This window comes from Oncorhynchus mykiss, chromosome 3 (genome assembly GCF_057628025.1).
Source record: "Oncorhynchus mykiss isolate SJ-2025 chromosome 3, ASM5762802v1, whole genome shotgun sequence".
Taxonomy (NCBI): domain Eukaryota; kingdom Metazoa; phylum Chordata; class Actinopteri; order Salmoniformes; family Salmonidae; genus Oncorhynchus; species Oncorhynchus mykiss.
This window is the reverse complement of record NC_143024.1, coordinates 33,597,501-33,622,223: the sequence shown is the minus strand read 5'-3', so window position 1 is coordinate 33,622,223 and position 24,723 is coordinate 33,597,501. Positions and strand designations below refer to the sequence as shown.

Here is a 24,723-nt window from a genome sequence, read left to right as displayed (position 1 = left end):
AGTGCTGGGTGCTCAATCTCGGAGCTCCACAGTGGGACCTTCATACTAGTCCTTATAAAGCTATGCAAGAGCTGAATAAGGACATGGTTGGGGTTCTACAGTAGTTAGGAGTCTGATGAGTAGAGATGTATGAAAAGGACTATCAAGAACGCAGATGTGCACAGGGCTGGATGACTTACACTAAACATGACACATTCCATTCCATAAACAATCTCCATTTCATATTGTACTAGTTCCTGCACCAGCTTCCCACCCCCACGCTCAGACATTTGCGCATAAACACAAACACACACTGTTTCTCTCTCTCTCACTCTTTCTTTTTCTCTTTCTCTCTCTCACAGACACACACATACCCACACTCCCTGTCTGCCTGCGTCTGGCTCGGGCCCTGTTTACCAGCACGGAGGAGATTTTAGGAGACAAACACCATCTGTGTGAGACATGTTGGGCCTTCATTACGACATGTCATGCTCCGATTGGGAGTGTGTGTGGAGGTGGCTTAAGTGCGCTGCCCGTCAAAGCTTCTGAGCACGATCTGCCGTGAGACTCGCCAAGAGGGTGTGTGTGTGTTGAGTGAGTGAGTGAGTGAGTGATTAAGTGTGTGAGTGTGTGTTGGGTGAGTGAGTAAGTGTGCGAGTGTGTGTTGGTTGAGTGAGTAAGTGAGCGAGTGTGTGTTGGGTGAGTGAGTAAGTGTGTGATTGTGTGTTGGTTGAGTGAGTAAATGTGCGAGTGTGTGTTGGATGAGTGAGTAAGTGAGCGAGTGTGTGTTGGGTGAGTGAGTAAGTGTGCGAGTGTGTGTTGGGTGAGTGAGTAAGTGTGTGAGTGTGTGTTGGGTGAGTGAGTGAGTGAGTGAGTAAGTGAGCGAGTGTGTGTTGGGTGAGTGAGTAAGTGTGCGAGTGTGTGTTGGGTGAGTGAGTAAGTGTGCGAGTGTGTGTTGGGTGAGTGAGTAAGTGTGTGATTGTGTGTTGGTTGAGTGAGTAAGTGTGTGATTGTGTGTTGGTTGAGTGAGTAAATGTGCGAGTGTGTGTTGGTTGAGTGAGTAAGTGAGCGAGTGTGTGTTGGGTGAGTGAGTAAGTGTGCGAGTGTGTGTTGGGTGAGTGAGTAAGTGTGTGAGTGTGTGTTGGGTGAGTGAGTGAGTAAGTGAGCGAGTGTGTGTTGGGTGAGTGAGTAAGTGTGCGAGTGTGTGTTGGGTGAGTGAGTAAGTGTGCGAGTGTGTGTTGGTTGAGTGAGTAAGTGAGCGAGTGTGTGTTGGGTGAGTGAGTAAGTGTGCGAGTGTGTGTTGGGTGAGTGAGTAAGTGTGTGATTGTGTGTTGGGTGAGTGAGTAAGTGAGCGAGTGTGTGTTGGGTGAGTGAGTAAGTGAGCGAGTGTGTGTTGGGTGAGTGAGTAAGTGTGCGAGTGTGTGTTGGGTGAGTGAGTAAGTGTGTGATTGTGTGTTGGGTGAGTGAGTAAGTAAGCGAGTGTGTGTTGGGTGAGTGAGTAAGGGTGCGAGTGTGTGTTGTGTGAGTGAGTAAGTGTGTGAGTGTGTGTTGGGTGAGTGAGTAAGTGTGTGAGTGTGTGTTGGGTGAGTTGAGTAAGTGTGTGAGTGTGTGTTGGGTGAGTGAGTAAGTGTGTGAGTGTGTGTTGGGTGAGTGAGTAAGTGTGTGAGTGTGTGTTGGGTGAGTGACTAAGTGTGTGTGTGTGTTGGTTGAGTGAGTAAGTGTGTGATTGTGTGTTGGTTGAGTGAGTAAGTGTGCGAGTGTGTGTTGGGTGAGTGAGTAAGTGTGTGAGTGTGTGTTGGGTGAGTAAGTAAGTGTGTGAGTGTGTGTTGGGTGAGTGAGTGAGTAAGTGTGTGAGTGTGTGTTGGGTGAGTGAGTAAGTGTGTGAGTGTGTGTTGGGTGAGTGAGTAAGTGTGTGAGTGTGTGTTGGGTGGCGGGAAGTAGTTCCTGTACTTTTGCCTCCGGCCGCATCCCTATGGTTAACCCCTCCTCCCTTAAGTAAGACTGGTGAGGGGGGCAACTGTGCACACCAGGGGGGTGGAGAGGGGCTCAAGGGCTAAGTGGTTTCATCCTTAGCAAAGCAGGAGCTCCACTGAAGGCCCCAAAATTCTGATTAAGGTCACTAGCATATCCCCACCTCCCACTCCAACCACTCCATGCATTGGACCCCATCCCCTAAATCAATCTGCTTACCATTAAGCTCGACAACCTATATCTGTTTACTGCCAAAAGTTCTTCATTCGGCACATTTTCCACTTGGGATAGAAACCCGATCCTAAAAGGATGTCTGTCTGCAACAAAAGACGCTGAAACTAATCAGGGGCCCCTCTATTCCCCACAGATCTGTTCCCTAATTATTTCAATTCCCCAACTTCCACTGGGAGTGTAATGGGAAAATATTGGGATTTCATGGAAAAGTGCCCTTGATGTGCTTTGAAATGAAATACACACGGGGATTGGAATTAGGAGAGTGTATATGGGCATCAGACTCAAAAGTAAGGATATTCTCATTTGAAACAGATCTATCCATGTGTTTGTCTACTTGAATATCTCTGTTGAGGAGTAGCATCCACCGTATGGTGGAACAGTGGTGGCTGGTAAAGAGAGGTAGCAGAGAAACCAATGGAAGTACCTCAGCTGAAGATTGTAATGGGAGAGTTATGAGATGTGAATTGTCTTGTCACACCACTAGCACGATAAAGGTGTATTGTTGTATGGATATTTTGTGTGTATGTCAGTGTGTGTGTGTGTGTGTGTAATCATTATAATGCTCAATGGTTTGTGGATGTTGACAGGTGGTGAGAGGCTCTAAGAGCAGGGGACCATATATAAACTGGAGATCAGATCGACTAATCCTATTACGGAAGCACACACACATGCACACCTGGACCAACAACAGTGGGTGTGTGTGTGTGTGTTGTTGTGTGAGTGTGTGATGATGTGATGAGAGGGCGGATAGACATCAGGGCAAGGCAAGCTTCACTGGTCAATGAACACTGAGGTGATTTCACCTGAACTGTTTCACTAAGCTGTGTGTGTATGTATCACAGGGCTGTGGAGTGTGACAGTCCACCACTGATCTATTGGAACACTGTCACCTCCAGCACCAACATGGGACACTGAACTGACTTACTCGACCCCAGAAAATGGGACAATAGCACAAGAAAAGAAAACAGAGGGGAGGAAAGGGAAAGACAGAATAATGAGGTAGAGGTAGAGAGAGAGAGAGAGAGAGAGAGAGAGAGAAAGCAGTGGAAAGACCAGAGATGAGCCAGGAAAGCTGCAAGAGAGGGAAGGAGAGGAGAGACACAAAATGAGCCGATCTGAAATATGAGAAATGAGACGAGAGGATCTGAGATGAAACACCACGAGATGAGAGACTACACAGGCAGACATCAACCCTACTTCCACCACCACAAGCATAGCCAGGAGTGGCTGAGCTCAAACCTCCCCTCAAGACCTGCCTGCTCAGCAAGGCTAGCGCTTAGCCAGGGATCGTGTCATGTTTTACAGCTAATCTCCCCGCTAATACAGATCATCTCCCTGCTTGGACACCTGCGTGGGAGGCCAGTGGGAGACAAAATGGCCACCACGGCAGTTTATTCCACTCACTCCTGTCTCTCCGTTGAGAGAGACGTTTTCCCTAATTACCAGAGGTGTTGAGATGGCGAATATGGGTAAAGTCTACAGAGCGGTGGCGGGATAAGCCGGAGCATTTGGGAGGGAATTATAGTTGTTGTTTGCGGTAAGTTTGCTATCTTAGCACTGCTTCAGTGTCTACAGTGTATACAATTTTTTAATTTTTTTATTTTACCCCTTTTTCTCCCCAATTTCGTGGTATCCAATTGTTGTAGTAGCTACTATCTTGTCTCATTGCTACAACTCCCGTACGGGCTCGGGAGAGACGAAGGCTGAATGTCATGCCTCCTCCGATACATAACCCAACCAGCCGTACTGCTTCTTAACACAGCGCGCATCCAACCCGGAAGCCAGCTGCACCAATGTGTCAGAGGCTACACCGTGCACCTGGCAACCTTGGATAACGCGCACTGTGCCCGGCCCGCCACAGGAGTCGCTGGTGCGCGATGAGACAAGGAGATTCCTACCGACCAATCTAACCCGGACGACGCTAGGCCAATTGTGCGTCGCCCCACGGACCTCCCGGTCGCGACAGAGCCTGGGCGCGAACCCAGGGACTCTGATGGCACAGCTGGTGCTGCAGTACAGCGCCCTTAACCACTGCGCCACCCGGGAGGCCTTGGGCTGTATACTTTTACAAATCCACCAAGGGATCAGGCTAGGGGTGTCTGAAGAGGGATAAAAAGCAGAGCCAAGACAGTTGCTAATTCAACTGAACATTGGAAAGGGAAAACAAAAACAAACCCTAAATTCAAGATGGTGGCCCCACTTCTCGTCTTAGTCATTTACTAACTCTTTAAATGTAATGTAGCAGCCCATTAAATCAGATGTCATTTCAACACCTGCGTTAGCAGCATGGAAGGTGACATTTCCACCAAAACAACAATCGACATCTACTCCCACAAAGGATTTTACCGTTGTCATTAAGACGGCACACTGTTTTTCTTATTTATTAATTTTCAGAGGAGGAGAGACGAGGGACAAACAAAAACAAAGAGACAAACATCAAATGACTACCTCGGGGGGCCGCATCCATACCTCCCACATTCACCACAGAGATTTGCTAACACGCTCTGACAGAAAATGAGAGGAATAGAGAGAGAGTGACAGAGTGGGAGTCAGAGACGGAGAGAGAAAGACAGAGAGTATTCTTTACATAAATATACCTCCTATACTTTTCTTAATCTCTGTGGAGCCTGTCAAAGCATCAACAGAACATTCAACTTGATATTGACAGGAATTCATAAGCAGAGAGGGAAGTGACATGGCGAGAGTGTGTGATTCCATTACAGTCGAGAGACAGAGTTGAACAGACAAGTAGGAAAAGCGACACCAAGATCAACACACACTGTACCACTAGAGCCCAAGTCCTCTATGGGTATCGGGCACTTCAACAAAGACATTATGACTACTGGACCCAGAGGACTGACATTGTGCTTACATTCAATTCTCAACTGTTATGTTCGGGTGTCTTCAGACTTGTATCTGCCAAGGCCTTTGTAAAGTTGAAAGATAATCTTCCATGGGAGTAAACATTAGAATTATAAACGGTGCTGTCCAAATAATGTTATAACTACATCCCAGGAAACTAGCACCAATAACTTTACTTATTAACTTATCATTGTGAGCGCTGTTTTTTTCAACAACAAAAAAGTCTAAACCCAGGTTGACTGATTGAACCCTCCCCAACCTGAGATCAAGCCCAATGTGCCTCACCTTCATCTTCATCATTGGCCGTCACGGTGATGAGGACGAAGCCCACCTCCTTGTCTTCCTCCACACTAACCTCGTACACCGATTGGGCGAAAGCCGGAGCGTTGTCGTTGACGTCTGTCACAAGGATCCGTACGTAGGCCGTGTCTGTGTGAACCAATGAGAGGGATCTTTACTAACAACCAATCCAAACTGAAGCATGGACCTAGAGAGCAACACTAATGTATAGTACTCTGACATCAAATTACATTGGCTTGGTCTATGTGGACCAAAGACATTAAAAAGAGAGTACATTACTCTAAGTATTCCACCTGGCAAGAGAAAACAGAAGCATTAACCATCTAACCTCACAGAACACAGCAGTGTAATACCAACAGGGGCAAAAGGGAGAATAATGTGCATTAGCTAGTCATTTCCATATGAACTCTAGCGGGACCTTGATGGCTTGAACAAACAGCGTGTTGGTGGGATGATTGTAGCATCACTATTCTTTTGCTGTACCTCTGTGTGCGAGTCATTATTGACCCAAAACCCCGATTAGCCATTAGCTCGTTCCATTAGCGCATTGCTAACGACGTCTTAATGAATGAAGTTCATGCTCTAATAACAGGGATTGAGCCAGCTGGTGTGTGTGTGTGTGTGTGTTTGTGTTTCTGTGTGTGTTCCTGTTACTGCCTGGTTAGAAAACGACTGATGTGTTATTGACTGGTTAGGTAATGGGGGGTTGATGGAGGATAGGGTGGGTAAGTGGACAGAGCTACCTATTATGAGAGAGTATGATACTCAGAGATTCCCTGTCTGGACAGGTGTGCCCGTGTATGAACTGCAAACATGTGTGTATGCATAGGAGTGTAGCTATGTGAGATACCCACCGGTGTTGGGCTGGCCCTGCTGTCCAGGCCTGGCTGACTCGGAGCTGTCCTGAGACTGGACCTCTATGAGGTAGGAACCTTTCTGCTCACGGTCAAACGAGGCCCGGGTGTGTATGACCCCAGTGTAGGAGTTAATACTGAAGTACTGAGAGTCTCCACTGTCATCCTTCAAGATCACATAGTTTATCTGTAGACAAAGATCGAAACGTTAATGCAATATCAGGACAAAATGATACACAATATTGTGTATCTGTTGAATTATTCTCATTTGAAATGATAAGACAATCAAGTGATTGTGGGAAATGTAGTCATTCGCAATAGAGTCTGCAGGGGTCCTCACCATTCCATGGAGGCCTGAATCGAGGTCCGTAGCAGAAACCTGCACCACCGATGTTCCGATCTCTGCCCCCTCTGGAACGGTAGCCTCGTAGGTGGAGGACAGGAAGAAGGGAACGTTGTCGTTTACATCTGGAGAGGGGAGAGACAGGCCAGAGGTCAGGGTTAGGGAGGTGATACAGGCCTTCTATTACGAGCATGCTAACAGAGGTCCTACCACACCTATTGTTTTGCCCTCAACAATGCTAATGCTAAGTAGACAAACCCAACTCTTAGGTCACTGTCTCTCCAGGTTTTAAGACTACTCTCTAGATATCCATGAGATTAGGAACATTTGTGATTTCCCTAAACGCCCCAAAAATACAATTATTGACAAAGTCAGATACCCTCTTTTCTTTATGCTATTAGAACTAGATATTTGTGTTCCCGCCTCCTTCACTGGCGCATGTGGTATGAGTCATCGCTAAATAATCAGTCATTTTAGCCGCTAGTGTTCTCTGTCGCTAGCTGATTACACCTTCCTCCAACAGGCTTCGAGGGACTACATCTTCCCTGTCATTACGTTTCAATCTCCTCTCTTCCTCCTCTCAGCCTCCCACCTTCATTAACTGAGCTGGTGCTTCAAGTATTTATGTTGTGTTGGAAAGCCCTTCACTGTTCCCTACTGCTCAAGCCTGCTTGCTGTCTTCTCTCTCTCACTTCCAGCAAGGTCATGACCCAAGATGAAATGGTGTGGCAATGGTATTGTACATATAATATAACCCATTTAGCAGACACGTTTATCCAAGGCAACTTACAGTCATGAGTGCATACATTTTACAGGCCCCAGGAATTGAACCCACGACCCTGGCAGTACAAGCACCATGCTCTATCAACTGAGCTACAGAGGACCACAGTAGTTTCTATAAGTTGCATGTCTAAAGGGTAAATGTATCCAGCGTTCACACTAGTATACACACTGTTAAAATCTAAGAGTGTTCACTATACACACTGTTAAAATCTAAGAGTGTTCACTATACACACTGTTAAAATCTAAGAGTGTACACTATACACACTGTTAAAATCTAAGAGTGTTCACTATACACACTGTTAAAATCTAAGAGTGTACACTATACACACTGTTAAAATCTAAGAGTGTTCACTATACACACTGTTAAAATCTAAGAGTGTACACTATACACACTGTTAAAATGCCTCCTACCTGTAACATTGACGTAGACGGTAGTAAAAGAGGCCAGTGGAACAGCAGCTACGTTCTGCACTCTGACCCTTAGTGTGAAGAAGCGTGTGGTCTCATAGTCCAGAGGTTCAGCCACCAGTATGGTGGCAGAGCCATCAGACCTGTTGGGTTTGATGTAGAAACGGACAGGCATGTTGGTCTCCGGCACCTGACCCTCTTCAAGGTTATAGGTCACTCTAGAGTCACCCAGCGGCGAGGTGGCCTTGATAGTCTGGAGGAGAGGAAGCAGGATATGACATCATTAGAGAAAGGATAGGGAGGTGGATATATATTCAAGTGTATATGCATGTCTGAACAGAGTGAATGAGTGTGTGTGTGTTCATATGAATGTCTGAACAGAGTGAGTGTGTTCTTTTGTCTGTGCAGGTTCATTTGAGTACTAGTGTGTGTTCCTGAAGTACAACACAGAAAACTAGGAGGCACCTGCTTGGGCATGCTGTAATGTCCCATAGATTTTTTTTTTTTATCTTGGAGGTGAATTACTGAAAAAGAGCCAATGACTAACAAAAGGAGTTGGCTTTGGCCAAAGCTCCCTAAAGATAATTAGCATTATTAGTGAGCGGACCCATTTAAAATCAGCACAAACATCTCCCTACTGCTGACTCCACTTCAGGAATACATTGGAGACACTCCAAGTCTAATCCATCAAAGTTCCTATTGAACTGATATTGCAATTTTATGGAGACACTTTCCACTGGAAAATCAGCTCCAGACTATCCGTTTCTAAATGAAGGCTGCAGGGTTTTCACAACGCTCCCACTCTCTCTTTTCCAGGAACCGTGGCAGAGAAAACCAAAGTGACAGGAAATGATACGGGGAAGTATATCGCTGCCGCGCATACCTGGGTACAGAGGGAGCCCATCAATGGGATTTCACAGACATTGTGTCACACTAATTGATGCCCCCCCCCCCCTTCCTGTTTATACCAGTATGGAGGTCAGGTGTGAGAATGTTTTCTTTCCTTTTCTGTATGAAACATATGGTGCGGTTGGAAGGACGTCATCCTACACTCACAGGGACAACAGGCAGGATTCTCATTGTTCTGAGGACTCCATTATGGGTCACAGCTGCACGCTGTCTGGCACCAAATAATTTGTTACTTCAAGGGTTCCGCCAAACGAACTCCATAAATGAGAGCATTTATTAAATAGATGACACTATGAAGTAAGCACACCATTTCAAGCATAGTATGTTTAAGTGTGTTCAAGAATTCATAGTTGTAGCTCTTGTCCAAACATGTCAAAATAATGGTGTAAACCATCTATGGGCAAAGATACTAGCGAACCATGAGAAAGTTTTAAGAGGGGTGTTATTCGGGAATCTACTGTGTGTGCCTGACTGTGAATGTGTGTGTGTGCCTGACTGTGAATGTTTGTGTGAGCAGGTGAATGTGTGTGTTGGTGTGTGTGTGCTCACGTGCAGTGCCCTACAGCAAAAGGGTCTGACCTATAAAAGCAGGAAGCAGGTGGAGCTTTTAAGACCCATGTTCTCTTTGCCACTTGTCCTGCCACAATGATGCTGTGTGTGTGTGTGTGTGTATATGTGTGTGTATGTATCTGTGTGTGTGCTGCGCTGTGTGTGTGTGTGTGTATATGTATCTGTGTGTGTGCACTTGAGTGCGGTGTGTGTGTGTGTGTGCGTGTGTGTACAGTACACTAGAGCTTTTAAGGCCCATGTTGTCCTTTCCCTGCCACACAGCCACAGAGTCACAACCTTGACAGGGAAGGATTACATTAACCATGGCCGAATGAACCTCACTTCACCACTCATTCTGCTTAGATCCAGCAGAGGTCCCACACACACACACACACGCATGCACGCACACACACACACACACACACACACACACACACACACACACACACACACACACACACACACACACACACACACACACACACACACACACACACAAACACACACACGCACACACGCACACACACAAACTCTTCAAATTCACCATATCTACACTACTGGAGATTCTGAGATTCTTAAAACGTCCAGTATATGGACATGGCTGTCTACATTTGCAAATCGTCCATTTGGGATGCATAAGAATGAAAGATTACAGCAGAGAGTGCTGTAGTGGAATGGTAGCCTTTGAGTCCAAGTTTGGCAAACAAAGGCATTCAATCTTCTCATTAACTGACTGGAGTGTAACCAGGAACTGTTCTTGGACTCCAAACAACAATGGAAAATGTGAAAATCAAAATGGCACCGGATAGATTTTACATTTTTGCGTGATTATCTGGACATGCAAGACTGAGCCACTGTCTGAGTGAGCCACTGTCTGAAAAAACTATCCTGGATGTCAGGTTGAAAACTAACAGCACAACAAAAACAAAATCCTATTTCTATCTGTTGAGCAACACCAAAACCCATTCGTACTCATTATGAAACTGCAATAACATAAGAGGAAAAGCATTAGAAGGGAGAACATTGAAAGTAGCATTGTTGTATTGTATGTCCATGACTCACTATACTTGGTTAGAGATAAAGAGATAGAATGAGAGAGTCAGGGAGAACACCTGAAGATAACGCAACAGCGAAAAGCTCTCAGACTTTCCTTTCCGACTCAGTGGAAGAGGGCTCTCTCTCTCTCTCTCTCTCCGGTAGCGAGCTAGTGCGTTAGCGAGACCCCAGAGGTGCCCCTGTGGACCCCCAACTTCCCACCTACCTCAGCTTCTCGCAAAAAAATATTTCACTTTTATGCTTCAAAAGCCTTGTTGTGTTGAAATATTCATGCCAGCATGAGTTTAGCTTCAATAATTGATTTTGATTATCTGCTGAGAAAATACAAAACTTGTCCAACCTCTTGTATTCCACCTTATTAAAGACCCCTCACGCACCGGGCCTCCCCTCCCCAGTTTACATGGGCGAGCCCTGGAACAGGAGCATGATGGGAATGATACCCCATTATATCGCCGGCGTGCTAAAGAACAAGGCCCCTTAATTACTTCCTCAAGGTTGCAATTAACGCGTTTGGAAATTCGCTAATTATTGTTCCTTGAGATAATTCAACAATGAGAGGCTCGATATTTAAATGTTTAATTAGGGAGACGGAGAGATAGATAGATAGATAGATAGATAGATAGATAGATAGATAGATAGATAGATAGATAGATATATAGATAGATAGATAGATAGATAGATGGATAGATAGATGGATGGAGGAGGGAGGCGAGAGGGAGAGAGAGAGATAGTTGGGTAGATGAACAGAGGCACTTGGTAACACAACAAGGCAGCTCAGGGATGCTAATGAATGCATTATACTGTTTAACAAGCCTAATTTGTATTTAGAGTTCTAAGGATGAATTACTGTGAAGGCTCCCAAAGCACAGAACAGATTTTAACAGTCAGTTGCTCCACACCAGGGAGTAAATACTGTACTTAGAGTGGAACTAGAGAGCGATAGAGAGAGAGAGGGGAAAAAAACTCTGTGTAATTGTTGTGAAGTGCTTTGTTGTTCAAGTTATATTAGTACAGAGAGACATTGTACAGTGTGAGAGGGAGAGAAAGACAGAGGGAGGGAAAGAGAGAGAGAGAGTGTAGATAAAGAGAGTTTGTAAATGAAAAGAGAGAGAGCAGAAGAAAAAAAGAGAGAAAGTGAACAAGTTCTCTGGCTAATAACGATTCTCCACTAACGGTTGGAAGTGTTGAAAGTTTTCTCCATTAAAAGGCCAGTGACTACCATGGTAACTCCTGGCAGCTGTTATCTTGAAAGCTTTTATAAAAGGCAATATTATCTGTCTAGCCAATCAGAGGCTGCCGTTAACCACCATTAGTAAACCTATTGAGCCCACCACACTACAGAGACTATAGTGGACCATTACACCAACTTATGGAGGGGGAGAGGGGGGGGGGGGGGGGGGGGGGGTGAGGAGAGATGAGAGGAAAGATAAAAGAAAGAAGCAGAGAGAAATCAATGAAGGAAAGGGCTGAGAGTAGAAGAGCACGACCCTTTCATACAGGGCTCTGTGATCTCTAGGGAAAGTGATGTGCGTTCTTCTATTAGCGAAAACATACGAGACCACCTGCAGAGCCCCGTTGGGACCTTTGGCACATGCACAGTCACTGCACAAGTCACAGAGGAGACAGTAACAGTTGACCTTTATGGGGTCAATGTGGCCATCAATAAAGTTGTCATGAATGGTACCAACTAGGCCATAATGCATCCATGAACAACATTATAAAGGGCTCATAAGCTTGACCATAAGATGTCAACATGCAGCCAACATTTACTAGAATCATCTTCCACATTTTCATGTTCATAAGAAAGCGCTCAAGACCATCTGAATTCAATAAGTCAACAACTGACAAGAAGCTCCATTTCTCGCATATCAGTTCAGGGGTGCCTAGCAAGTCCTCTCAATGGCACAATGCACCAAGCCTAAAGCTGAGGCGGCACAGACATAGCTCTAATGAGAAACATGTCAAACACATCAATGGTGTCTGGGGTGGGGGGGGGGGATCAGAGATGTAGCCTAGCTTAGCCTGGCCTAGCGTAGCATTAGCTACACTGCTGTCAAGCTAAATGGCAGGCCTTGAACATGTTTTGGTGTAGAGAAAGAGTTGTGTTTGTGTTCAGTCGTTCACCTTTCACCTGCTGCATATTCCTTGTGTATTGCAGTGGGTGATTTCTGGTATGTATGTGTGTTTAGCACATCAGAGAATTGTGTCAGATCTATCTTTGACAGGCTGCACCCACCAATGAATAAGCCCAGGGTATGTAAACAACGCGGCACTCTCCTCCTGCTCCATCACTCCACTTCAAAAAGAGAAGGACCCAAAAACAACCCCCACACATCCTCAACACCAAAAAAAGAGGCCTGAGGAGGAAAGTGCGTTGACAGCGCTGATGAGACAAAAGCAACCATCCTACTGGCTCTCCACAGGAGAAGGGCCTCATTGATATGGAGATTTCTCCCTGCATCCGTGTCTCTCATCCCTGGCAACAATGTAATTAACAGATCATATTAGCCCTGCTAAATTTAAAACAACAATCTACATAGCCGCAATAATGCCGCCTTGGTGGAAGAACAAACCAACAAGGAGGAGAGGAAGGGGGTGGAGGTGGGAAGAGAAAGAGTTTTGGCCATCGACCAACTGGTTCCAGAGAGGGGTTCAAGAGAGACATGGAGGGACAGAGAGAGAAAAAGAGAGAGATAAGGAGCGAAAGACTGAGAGGGAGACCTGAAGGTCATCTGAAAGAGAAAGAATGAGAGAATGTGACATAGCCTTCCCTATTTTCCAATTCCACGGAACAACCGCTTTCAGGGAGACGTCTGTATTAATGTTTTTGGCTTTGAGCCTCTAGTGGATTAGTGGCATTCATTTTCTACTCTCTCTCTCTCTCTCTCTCTCTCTCTCTCTCTCTCTCTCCCGCACTCTCTCTCTCCCGCACTCTCGCTCTCTCTCTCTCTCTCCCGCACTCACACTCTCACTCTCTCTCTCTCGCTCTTTCTGTCCCTCTCTCTCTCTCTCTCGCTCTTTCTGTCCCTCTCTCTCTCTCGCTCTTTCTGTCCCTCTCTCTCGCTCTCTCTCTGTCCCTCTCTTTCTCTCGCTCTCTCTCTCACTCTCTCTCTCTCTCTTTCTGTCCCTCTCGCTCTCTCTCTCTCGCTCTTTCTGTCCCTCTCTCTCTCTCTGTCTCTCGCTATTTCTGTCCCTCTCTCTCTCTCTTTCTGTCCCTCTCTCTCTCTCTCTCTCGCTCTTTCTGTCCCTCTCTCTCTTTCTGTCCCTCTCTCTCTCTCTCTCTTTCTGTCCTTCTCTCTCTCTCTCTCGCTCTTTCTCTCTCTCTCTCTCTCTCGCTCTTTCTGTCCCTCTCTCTCTCTGTCTCTTTCTGTCCCTCTCTCTCTCTCTCTCGCTCTTTCTGTCCCTCTCTCTCGCTGTATTAATGTTTTTGGCTTTGAGCCTCTAGTGGATTAGTGGCATTCATTTTCTACTCTCTCTCTCTCTCTCTCTCTCTCTCTCTCTCTCTCTCTCTCTCTCTCTCCCGCACTCTCGCTCTCTCTCTCTCTCTCCCGCACTCACACTCTCACTCTCTCTCTCTCGCTCTTTCTGTCCCTCTCTCTCTCTCTCTCGCTCTTTCTGTCCCTCTCTCTCTCTCGCTCTTTCTGTCCCTCTCTCTCGCTCTCTCTCTGTCCCTCTCTTTCTCTCGCTCTCTCTCTCACTCTCTCTCTCTCTCTTTCTGTCCCTCTCGCTCTCTCTCTCTCGCTCTTTCTGTCCCTCTCTCTCTCTCTCTCTGTCTCTCGCTATTTCTGTCCCTCTCTCTCTCTCTTTCTGTCCCTCTCTCTCTCTCTCTCGCTCTTTCTGTCCCTCTCTCTCTTTCTGTCCCTCTCTCTCTCTCTCTCTTTCTGTCCCTCTCTCTCTCTCTCGCTATTTCTCTCTCTCTCTCTCTCTCGCTCTTTCTGTCCCTCTCTCTCTCTGTCTCTTTCTGTCCCTCTCTCTCTCTCTCTCGCTCTTTCTGTCCCTCTCTCTCGCTCTCTCTCTCTCTCTGTCTCTGTCCCTCTCTTTCTCTCGCTCTCTCTCTCACTCTCTCTCTGTCTCTTTCTGTCCCTCTCGCTATCTCTCTCTCTCGCTCTTTCTGTCCCCCTCTCTCTCTCTCTCGCTCTTTCTGTCCCTCTCTCTCTTTCTGTACCTCTCTCTCTCTCTCTCTCTTTCTGTCCCTCTCTCTCTCTCTCTCTCTTTCTCTCTCTCTCTCTCGCTCTTTCTGTCCCTCTCTCTCTCTCTCTCTCTCTCGCTCTTTCTCTCTCTCTCTCTCTCTCTCTCTCTCTCTCTCTCTCTCTCGCTCTTTCTCTCTCTCTCTCTCTCTCTCTCTGTCCCTCTCTCTCTTTCTGTCTCTCTCTCTCTCTCTCTCTCTCTTTCTGTCCCCCTCTCTCTCTCTCTCTCTCTCTCTCGCTCTTTCTCTTTCTCGCTCTTTCTGTCCCTCTCTCTCTCTCTCTCTCTCTCTCGCTCTTTCTGTCCCTCTCTCTCTTTCTGTCCCTCTCTCTCTCTCTCTCTCTCTCTTTCTGTCCCTCTCTCTCTCTCACTCTTTCTCTCTCTCTCTCTCCTTCACTCTCTCCATCTCTTTTTCTCCCAGTGAAGCTGTGAGGAATGCGAGCTGAGCTGTCAGGAGATGAATACAGTAATTAAGCGTCTCCCTCTGTTGCGCAGTCCGAGGCAATAAGAGACCATTGTAGAGTCTTAACAGGGTGTATAATTTTATCTCCTTCCCTCTCCTCGCTCCCTTTGTGTCCCGTGTCAACGCTGACACAGATACCGGGTGGCTTGTTGTGTTTCTGCCATCTCCTGCCATAGAGGGATCAATTCTAATTCGGTGTTGTCAAAAAAAGGGGCCCGGGAGCATATTTAAAAACAGGTTATCAAAAACGACAAGCGAAGCAAAGCGAGTGAATGAACATGATTTTGGCGAAAGTAGCGTCAATACGTCCCGCGCCCTCTCCTTTTCAAAACTGACTCACTACTATTAAAGGAAACACTATCCGGGGAAATCTTCTAACATTACATTTAACATTTGTAGCATACTTTTGAATCGTGTGCAAAAATGAAGACGGGCATGGATGGCAGCAGGGGTAAGATGGAAGAGGAGAAGCACTGGGAGGGAGTTGGCGGGGGTAAGATGGAAGAGGAGAAGCACTGGGAGGGAGGCGGCGGGGGTAAGATGGAAGAGGAGAAGCACTGGGAGGGAGGCAGCGGGGGTAAGATGGAAGAGGAGAAGCACTGGGAGGGAGTTGGCGGGGGTAAGATGGAAGAGGAGAAGCACTGGGAGGGAGGCGGCGGGGGTCAGATGGAAGAGGAGAAGCACTGGGAGGGAGGCGGCGGGGGTCAGATGGAAGAGGAGAAGCACTGGGAGGGAGGCGGCGGGGGTAAGATGGAAGAGGAGAAGCACTGGGAGGGAGGCGGCGGGGGTAAGATGGAAGAGGAGAAGCACTGGGAGGGAGGCGGCGGGGGTCAGATGGAAGAGGAGAAGCACTGGGAGGGAGTTGGCGGGGGTAAGATGGAAGAGGAGAAGCACTGGGAGGAAGGCAGCGGGGGTCAGATGGAAGAGGAGAAGCACTGGGAGGGAGGCGGCGGGGGTAAGATGGAAGAGGAGAAGCACTGGGAGGGAGTTGGCGGGGGTAAGATGGAAGAGGAGAAGCACTGGGAGGGAGTTGGCGGGGGTAAGATGGAAGAGGAGAAGCACTGGGAGGGAGTTGGCGGGGGTCAGATGGAAGAGGAGAAGCACTGGGAGGGAGTTGGCGGGGGTCAGATGGAAGAGGAGAAGCACTGGGAGGGAGTTGGCGGGGGTCAGATGGAAGAGGAGAAGCACTGGGAGGGAGGCGGCGGGGGTCAGATGGAAGAGGAGAAGCACTGGGAGGGAGTTGGCGGGGGTAAGATGGAAGAGGAGAAGCACTGGGAGGGAGGCGGCGGGGGTCAGATGGAAGAGGAGAAGCACTGGGAGGGAGTTGGCAGGGGTAAAGTGTGATGTTTCATCAGGTAAACTGTAGCAGGGTTGTGTACTCGCCTCGGCAGAAATGTTTTGAAGTACCCTGCTAAACATGCTGATGGTTGGGGAAAGTGAAGTGTGTTTTCTACTACCGCTCCTCAAGGCTCTCTTTCCTGATGAACAGGATGGGAATAGTCTCAGAAGAACTACTTTCCCCTCCGACAGGGAGTAAGGTCCTAGAGATGTTGATGCCAGTCTGTCTGGAGGCACTAATAGGAGCCTAGTCACCACTATCTTGGCAAGCTTCTGGTGGGGTGGGGAACTCCTTTTGGGGGGTCTTTATTATCTTGGTCAGTTGGAAAGAGATTATCATGTTGGAACATTCCCCCAAGTTGCAGTTGGTAGAGCATTGAACCATCTCTACCACAGCTGCTACTACCAGAAACCTATGCATGGTTGTGGTTGACCTTATACCAAAGTGTCAGTAGACACCATATCTCCTGGTTAAGGAAAAGGTCACTATGAGGTCCACTCACCACTATCTTGGCGTCGCGAACAATGTTCTCGGACACAGTGACCCAGTACTCTAGCTGCTCCCACTGGGGAGGCTGGTTGTGCACGTTGGTGATGATGACCGTCAACTCCACAGAGCTGCTCCTGTTGCCCCCGTCTGTGGCCACGATCTGCTGGCTGATCCTCGACGTCTGACGACAAATAGAAGAGAGGAAGGAGGGGCGACACGGAGGTTAAACATGGAAATCATATGGAGATGAACAAAACCCATGGTTGAAACCCCTCTTGGAAGCACCTCTGTCACATCTTAAATGTACCTTCATGTGCAAATGAATGGAAACAGTCTCCATCAGTTTGTTCCAACCCACTAAGTAACAGATCAGATGCAGCATATTTACAACCTTATCCACTTAGTCAGTGTCATGACCTTCCAGTGACCTCCTCCTCTAAACCACAACCTTCCTACTGTCTACAGAAGACAGAGATACAGACGGAGAGACAGAACGAGAAACAGAGAGAGGGAGAGAGAGAAAGGGAGCAATGAGAGAGGAGATATTCCAAATGACATGGAGGTATTCAGATAAATGATTCTCTGCGAGGGGAGTGTGAAAGCTTGGTTAAACAGATCATTGATACGGAGAAGAGAGATCAGAGAGAAAGGGGTGACATTTAAAGTTGAGGAATATTTTGCATTATTTACATGGGACATTAACTGGGAGACTTCACAAGTCCATTGTGTGGAAGGGTGACGATGGGGTCACTCTCTCCACATCTTGATTTGACTTTGGGAGGTTGTTGGACTTGGAGAACAAAGGGAGGGGCTTTTCTATGACGCACACATGCACACAAGCAAATACACACACAAATCCAGGCACAAACCCAGGCACATGTCAATATATGCATAATATACAGACAGGGAGAAATAGGGACAAAGGAGGGTGGGGAATGAAGAGAGTAGGGAAAAGGAGACAGAAAGGGAATGAGAGCCGGTTGTGGTTGTCTCTGTCCTGACAGGGTGGATAACACTACCTGACGTGTGCTAGGTCTCTGCTGAGCAACGTTCTCTGACACACACACACACACACACACACACACACACACACACACACACACACACACACACACACACACACACACACACACACACACACACACACACACACACACACACACACACACACACACACACACACACACACACACACACACACACACAGAAAGGAAGGAAGAAGGAAACCAACAGGTCCATCACTATAACCCCCGACCCCACCCCCAAACCTCAGCGCTCCTGTCAAACCTCATCTGTGTCAACTCAAAATGGAGACCAGACTTAAGAGCTAAAAGGTGTCAGATGTGAATCAGGCATGAATATTTCACTAGCTGGTACGGGTCACCTAGAACCTAACCTCAAGCCTCCCACCTTTCCCACTCTATCTTACCCTCTCCCCTCTCTCCCTTCCTCCTTCTCAGCTGTAGCTGAGAGAGAGAGAGATATATAGATATATAGATATATATATATATATATATATATATATATATATATATATAGAGAGAGAGAGAGAGAGAGAGAGAGAGAGAGAGAGAGAGAGAGAGAGAGAGAGAGAGAGAGATTCTAACAATACAATATCTACAATGGAAACATAGCTCTACCCGACATATATCACAGTTGATATCCAGCCCATGGTCAAATTTACCAGAGATACTATTGATTCCGTACATACACTCTTACAGAGGATTTCACTTTCAAACAATGGCATCCATTGAACAGTTGTAGGCCTACATACAGTATGATAAGCTGTGAATACTGACAAACAATTGAGTTAGTAAACTGGAATGACTTACCACACCAAAAACAAGAATACATGCAGAGAATACAGAGAGAGAGACCAGGAAACAAGAGAATACAGAGAGAGAGACAAGGAAACAAGAGAATACAGAGAGAGAGACCAGGAAACAAGATAATACAGAGAGAGAGACCAGGAAACAAGAGAATACAGAGCGAGAGACAACGAAACAAGAGAATACAGAGAGAGAGACCAGGAAACAAGAGAGAGAGACCAGGAAACAAGAGAATACAGAGAGAGAGAGACCAGGAAACAAGAGAATAGAGAGAGAGAGAGACCAGGAAACAAGAGAATACAGAGAGAGAGAGACCAGGAAACAAGATAATACAGAGAGAGAGACCAGGAAACAAGAGAATACAGAGAGAGAGACCAGGAAACAAGAGAATACAGAGAGAGAGACCAGGAAACAAGAGAATACAGAGAGAGAGACCAGGAAACAAGAGAATACAGAGAGAGAGACCAGGAAACAAGAGAATACAGAGAGAGAGACCAGGAAACAAGAGAGATGCAGAAGAAAAGCTAAGCAATAGAAAGAGAGGTCAGTGCCTAGCCAACAAAGCCCAAACCCTACAAATATAATGTTGCTGCAGGGTGTCAACTCCCCTCTGAGACAGACAAATGTCGGAAATAAACGTGCACGCACACACGCACGCATCCACACACACACATAAATATATTTATGCATGTGTGAATATAATGCTTCCTCAGGGTAAGATACATAGTGCTATATATACACATATAGAGATACAGGGGCATTGTTGTTATTCCAGACCTTGCCATGTTTAATATGCATCCACAGAGGGAGGTAGAAAGGGTGTGCAGCAGTCTCAGTGGATGATATCAGGCCAGTGGGAAGGATCGGTGTACAGTGTACACACACACTCGGAGGGAGGGAGTGAAGGGGGTGCTGTACACACACACTGGGAGGGAGGGAGGGAGTGAAGTGGGTGCTGTACACACACACTGGGAGGGAGGGAGTGAAGGGGGTGCTGTACACACACACTGGGAGGGAGGGAGTGAAGGGGGTGCTGTACACACACACTGGGAATGAGGGAGTGAAGGTGATGCTGTACACACACTGGGAGGGAGGGAGTGAAGGGGGTGCTGTAGATACACACTGGGAGGGAGGGAGTGAAGGGGGTGCTGTACACACACACTGGGAGGGAGGGAGGGAGTGAAGGGGTGCTGTACACACACACTGGGAGGGAGGGAGTGAAGGGGGTGCTGTAGATACACACTGGGAGGGAGGGAATGAAGGGGGTGCTGTACACACACACTGGGAGGGAGGGAAGGGGGTGCTGTACACACACACAGGGAGGGAGGGAAGGGGTTGTGCTGTACACACACTGGGAGGGAGGGAAAGGGGTGCTGTACACACACACTGGGAGGGAGGGAGCACAGGGGGTGCTGTACACACACACTGGGAGGGAGGGAGCACAGGGGGTGCTGTACACACACACTGGGAGGGAGGGAGCACAGGGGGTGCTGTACACAAACACTGAGAGGGAGGGAGTGAAGGGGGTGCTGTACACAAACACTGAGAGGGAGGGAGTGAAGGGGGTGCTGTACACAAACACTGGGAGGGAGGGAGTGAAGGGGGTGCTGTACACAAACACTGGGAGGGAGGGAGTGAAGGGGTGCTGTACACAAACACTGGGAGGGAGGGAGCACAGGGGTGCTGTACACAAACACTGGGAGGGAGGGAGCACAGGGGGTGCTGTACACAAACACTGAGAGGGAGGGAGTGAAGGGGGTGCTGTACACAAACACTGGGAGGGAGGGAGCACAGGGGGTGCTGTACACAAACACTGAGAGGGAGGGAGTGAAGGGGGTGCTGTACACAAACACTGGGAGGGAGGGAGTGAAGGGGGTGCTGTACACAAACACTGGGAGGGAGGGAGCACAGGGGGTGCTGTACACAAACACTGGGAGGGAGGGAGCACAGGGGGTGCTGTACACACACACTGGGAGGGAGGGAGCACAGGGGGTGCTGTACACAAACACATGGGGGAGTGCAGGAGGAGGCTGTAAAACACCTGTACTGGACCTGCGGGTTAAGGATTCCCCTGTTTCAACAGGCAGCCTGCAGTGCATAAAGAAGTGGTACTGGGGGCAAAGGTAGGAGAAGACACACACACCGAACACACACACACCGAACACACACACATCGAACACACACACACCGAACACACACACACCGAACACACACACACAAGCACAGGAATTGCCCCCTAATGGTGTATTGTGGTAGGTGTGTGTGGCTGTGCCCCCACCTGTGAGATTGGGTGGTTGACGTACACCCAGCCTGTGCTGGGGTTGATGTGCAGGTAGGCCGGCTGCTGACGGGACAGAGAGTAGGCGATAGCGGCATTACTCCCCTGGTCATCATCGTGTGCCGCTGCTCGCAGGAAGCTAGTCCCCACTGGCGTGTCCTCACGCAGGAAGTCTGCCACACGAAGGGTTAACACATCAACATCGCCGCCGACAACGAACAACATCAACAAGAGCAATAACAACAGCAGCGGTGGTGGAAGTTTCCGGCTGAAATCAACGCATTTCAGTCACAGAGACCAGAAATAAATGCGTGTGTCCTAGAAACATGTCAGTCTCCCAGTTAAATAGTTAATAAGCCACTCCAACAGTCTTGTTCTAATGTGATAAAAGGGATTCTGACATGGGGCTTATCAACACACATGGCAAACAAACACGGTCTCCAGGGAGGGCAGGGAGGCGGCAACGTTGTCATCAGTCTTAAAAGCTTTCCAGGATTACCTGTGATTTAATATATACATCAGCTAAGTCTTACCTTTCACAATATTGCTTTACCTTGAAAACTGTTAAGACATAACACCGAAGCCACACGGCAGTGACATTGGACTGGGATAGGAGGACATTGGGTCCTTGAGCTGCTGGACATTGCTGAGCAAGCACACTTTTGACTTGACCTTTGACCTTACACTACACTTGGCAGAACAAGGTGAGGGAGGGAACCCTCACACGAGTGGACAAATCCCTGGTACCCGGGCCTTAAATAGGATTTTATGGGGGAACGGTTTGAACTAATTTCTTCTGTTGCGTTTTAGAATGGAATAACATTTGAATTCCTGGTGGAATATCGAGCAAAGGGTTTAGTAAGAACTTGTTGGAGGGGTGTGGAGGAGGGGAGAGGGAAGTCCCTTTGTGTCTATGGCAGGGCAACCCTTAGAGAGAACACTGGTTCCCCTAAGCGCCACTCAACATTAAACAACCATATTTGGTATTGGGGGATTAAAAGACAGCAGCCAAGATAATACCTTTATAATACCTTGATAAGATGACTTAATGTATTGGACAAGGCAAGATCAACAGACACATTTGATAATGAAATTGTCTGAACCAAACAGGCGAGGGACAGAGGTGAAAGGATGAGCGTGACGGAGATGACCCAAGGTGTGACGGAGGTGACGGAGGAGTGACAGAGGTGACTCTTACACTGGTAGCGGCTGTTCTCAAACTTGGGGTCGTTGTCGTTCTGGTCGGCGATGAGGATGGTGATCTGGCAGATGCCGATGAGGGGCTCCTGGGCCAGGTCTGTCGCCGTGACAGACAGGGAGTACTCTCTCTGGCGCTCGCGGTCGAAACTCACAGTGGTGCTGATCACACCTGGAGACACACACACAATGTATTTTACTGTATGTTACTGATGTCCTCCAGATACGTACAGTCAGCCATTCCACAGCAATCAATTAGAGATGTTTTGATACAGTCTGACTGAAGTCTGTTTTCTAACCTGTGTCAGGGTTGATGACGAAGCCGGATGATGTCCCATCTCGGTGCATGATCCCATATTTGACCTCTCCGTTGACCCCCATGTCCGCGTCGAGGGCGTGCACACGCAGGACAGATGTCCCAGGGGGCTGGTTCTCCAGGACAACGGTGTTGATGCTGTAGTTATGGCACTGAGGGGGCAGAGTTCACACAACACCTTTGGCATTGATGCTGCATTTGTCAGTTGTCAAGGTAGGTCCTAATTAAAATGACCAGTAGCCTATGGGACACACTGGTCAACAAGCACAGATGGACTGTGACTACCCCAGCCAGTATTCAACATCCATCACGAAAAGACTAGTTAACACGCATGACGTGGGAAGCAAGGAGTTGCCAAATCTAACGGGTTGCCAGATTTTGCACACTTAGCACTCCTCCTCCCGTGTAGGAACCCACTGACCCTGTGGGCAAGTCCCTGCTGAAATATTCATATTTGGGGCCAAGCTGTGCCGAGCTGATCTAAGCTATGCTAAGAGGGGATTCTGGTCTGACCCTGGAGTGTTCCGGACTGCAGTGGAGTGGAGTTCTGCCCCACAGGAGAACACCAGCTGTCTCTACTTTGAACTGGCAACCTGGCATGTTCCTCTCTCTCTTTCTGTCATCTCTCTCTCCCTAGTGCTGTGGACCTCTGCCTCTCCTCCCTCAGTCACTATGTTCCTCTCTCTCTTTCTGTCATCTCTCTCTCCCTAGTGCTGTGGACCTCTGCCTCTCCTCCCTCAGTCACTATGTTCCTCTCTCTCTTTCTGTCATCTCTCTCATCCCTAGTGCTGTGGACCTCTGCCTCTCCTCCCTCAGTCACTATGTTCCTCTCTCTCTTTCTGTCATCTCTCTCATCCCTAGTGCTGTGGACCTCTGCCTCTCCTCCCTCAGTCACTATGTTCCTCTCTCTCTTTCTGTCATCTCTCTCATCCCTAGTGCTGTGGACCTCTGCCTCTCCTCCCTCAGTCACTATGTTCCTCTCTCTCTTTCTGTCATCTCTCTCATCCCTAGTGCTGTGGACCTCTGCCTCTCCTCCCTCAGTCACTATGTTCCTCTCTCTCTTTCTGTCATCTCTCTCATCCCTAGTGCTGTGGACCTCTGCCTCTCCTCCCTCAGTCACTATGTTCCTCTCTCTCTTTCTGTCATCTCTCTCTCCCTAGTGCTGTGGACCTCTGCCTCTCCTCCCTCAGTCACTATGTTCCTCTCTCTCTTTCTGTCATCTCTCTCTCCCTAGTGCTGTGGACCTCTGCCTCTCCTCCCTCAGTCACTATGTTCCTCTCTCTCTTTCTGTCATCTCTCTCTCCTTAGTGCTGTGGACCTCTGCCTCTCCTCCCTCAGTCACTATGTTCCTCTCTCTCTTTCTGTCATCTCTCTCTCCCTAGTTCTGTGGACCTCTGCCTCTCCTCCCTCAGTCACTATGTTCCTCTCTCTCTTTCTGTCATCTCTCTCATCCCTAGTGCTGTGGACCTCTGCCTCTCCTCCCTCAGTCACTATGTTCCTATCTCTCTTTCTGTCATCTCTCTCTCCCTAGTTCTGTGGACCTCTGCCTCTCCTCCCTCAGTCACTATGTTCCTCTCTCTCTTTCTGTCATCTCTCTCATCCCTAGTGCTGTGGACCTCTGCCTCTCCTCCCTCAGTCACTATGTTCCTCTCTCTCTTTCTGTCATCTCTCTCTCCCTAGTTCTGTGGACCTCTGCCTCTCCTCCCTCAGTCACTATGTTCCTCTCTCTCTTTCTGTCATCTCTCTCATCCCTAGTTCTGTGGACCTCTGCCTCTCCTCCCTCAGTCACTATGTTCCTCTCTCTCTTTCCGTCATCTCTCTCTCCTTAGTGCTGTGGACCTCTGCCTCTCCCTCACTCTTTCTCTCTCTCTCTCTCTCTCTGACTGTCTTTTTCTGCCTCATCGCTCATCTATTTTTCGAAAGCACATAGGCTTCACACACACCAATAATGTGTCAAATGCCCCTCCCTCACCTCTTCAAAGACAGGCTTGTTGTTGTTGATGTCGTTGATGCCCACTATGACCTGGGCGGAGTTACTGAGGGGATAGGGTCCGTCTGCCGCGTTGTCATCAGTGGCGGTAATGTTGAGGATGTACTGGGGGCCACGCAGGATAGGAGGGGGGCTCCGGCGCAGTTTGATGATGCCTAGAGAGAGAGACAATTGCAGCCATCTTTGTTACTAGAGCACATATTGCAGTGTTGTTAAACAGACAAACCTACTACACGCACACAAACAATCAAACCAACACCCAAAACGTAGCTTTCAGGGGGATATATTTTACCCCAAACCCCACCCTTTACAATCCCCTTTAGGACCCTACATCTTTTGACACATTTCTCCAATGCAGATTCCTCACAAATAAATAAGTAACTATGTCT

At 47.9% G+C, this 24,723-nt stretch overlaps 1 protein-coding gene across 1 annotated transcript in view; it reads right to left on the bottom strand.

The window, feature by feature from the left end:
• The window catches only part of LOC110503919 (neural-cadherin), a 135,006-nt gene that overhangs the window by 25,752 nt on the left and 84,531 nt on the right, over positions 1-24,723 (bottom strand). Inside the window, exons 8-16 of the mRNA XM_036972103.2 lie at positions 24,317-24,489; positions 22,328-22,496; positions 22,030-22,200; positions 20,832-21,004; positions 16,738-16,905; positions 7,738-7,987; positions 6,541-6,668; positions 6,201-6,387; positions 5,332-5,475 (exon numbers count right to left, since the gene is read on the bottom strand). Of these exons, the coding sequence (XP_036827998.2) occupies positions 5,332-5,475; positions 6,201-6,387; positions 6,541-6,668; positions 7,738-7,987; positions 16,738-16,905; positions 20,832-21,004; positions 22,030-22,200; positions 22,328-22,496; positions 24,317-24,489 (1,563 nt within the window). The remainder of the gene's footprint in view (positions 1-5,331; positions 5,476-6,200; positions 6,388-6,540; positions 6,669-7,737; positions 7,988-16,737; positions 16,906-20,831; positions 21,005-22,029; positions 22,201-22,327; positions 22,497-24,316; positions 24,490-24,723) is intronic.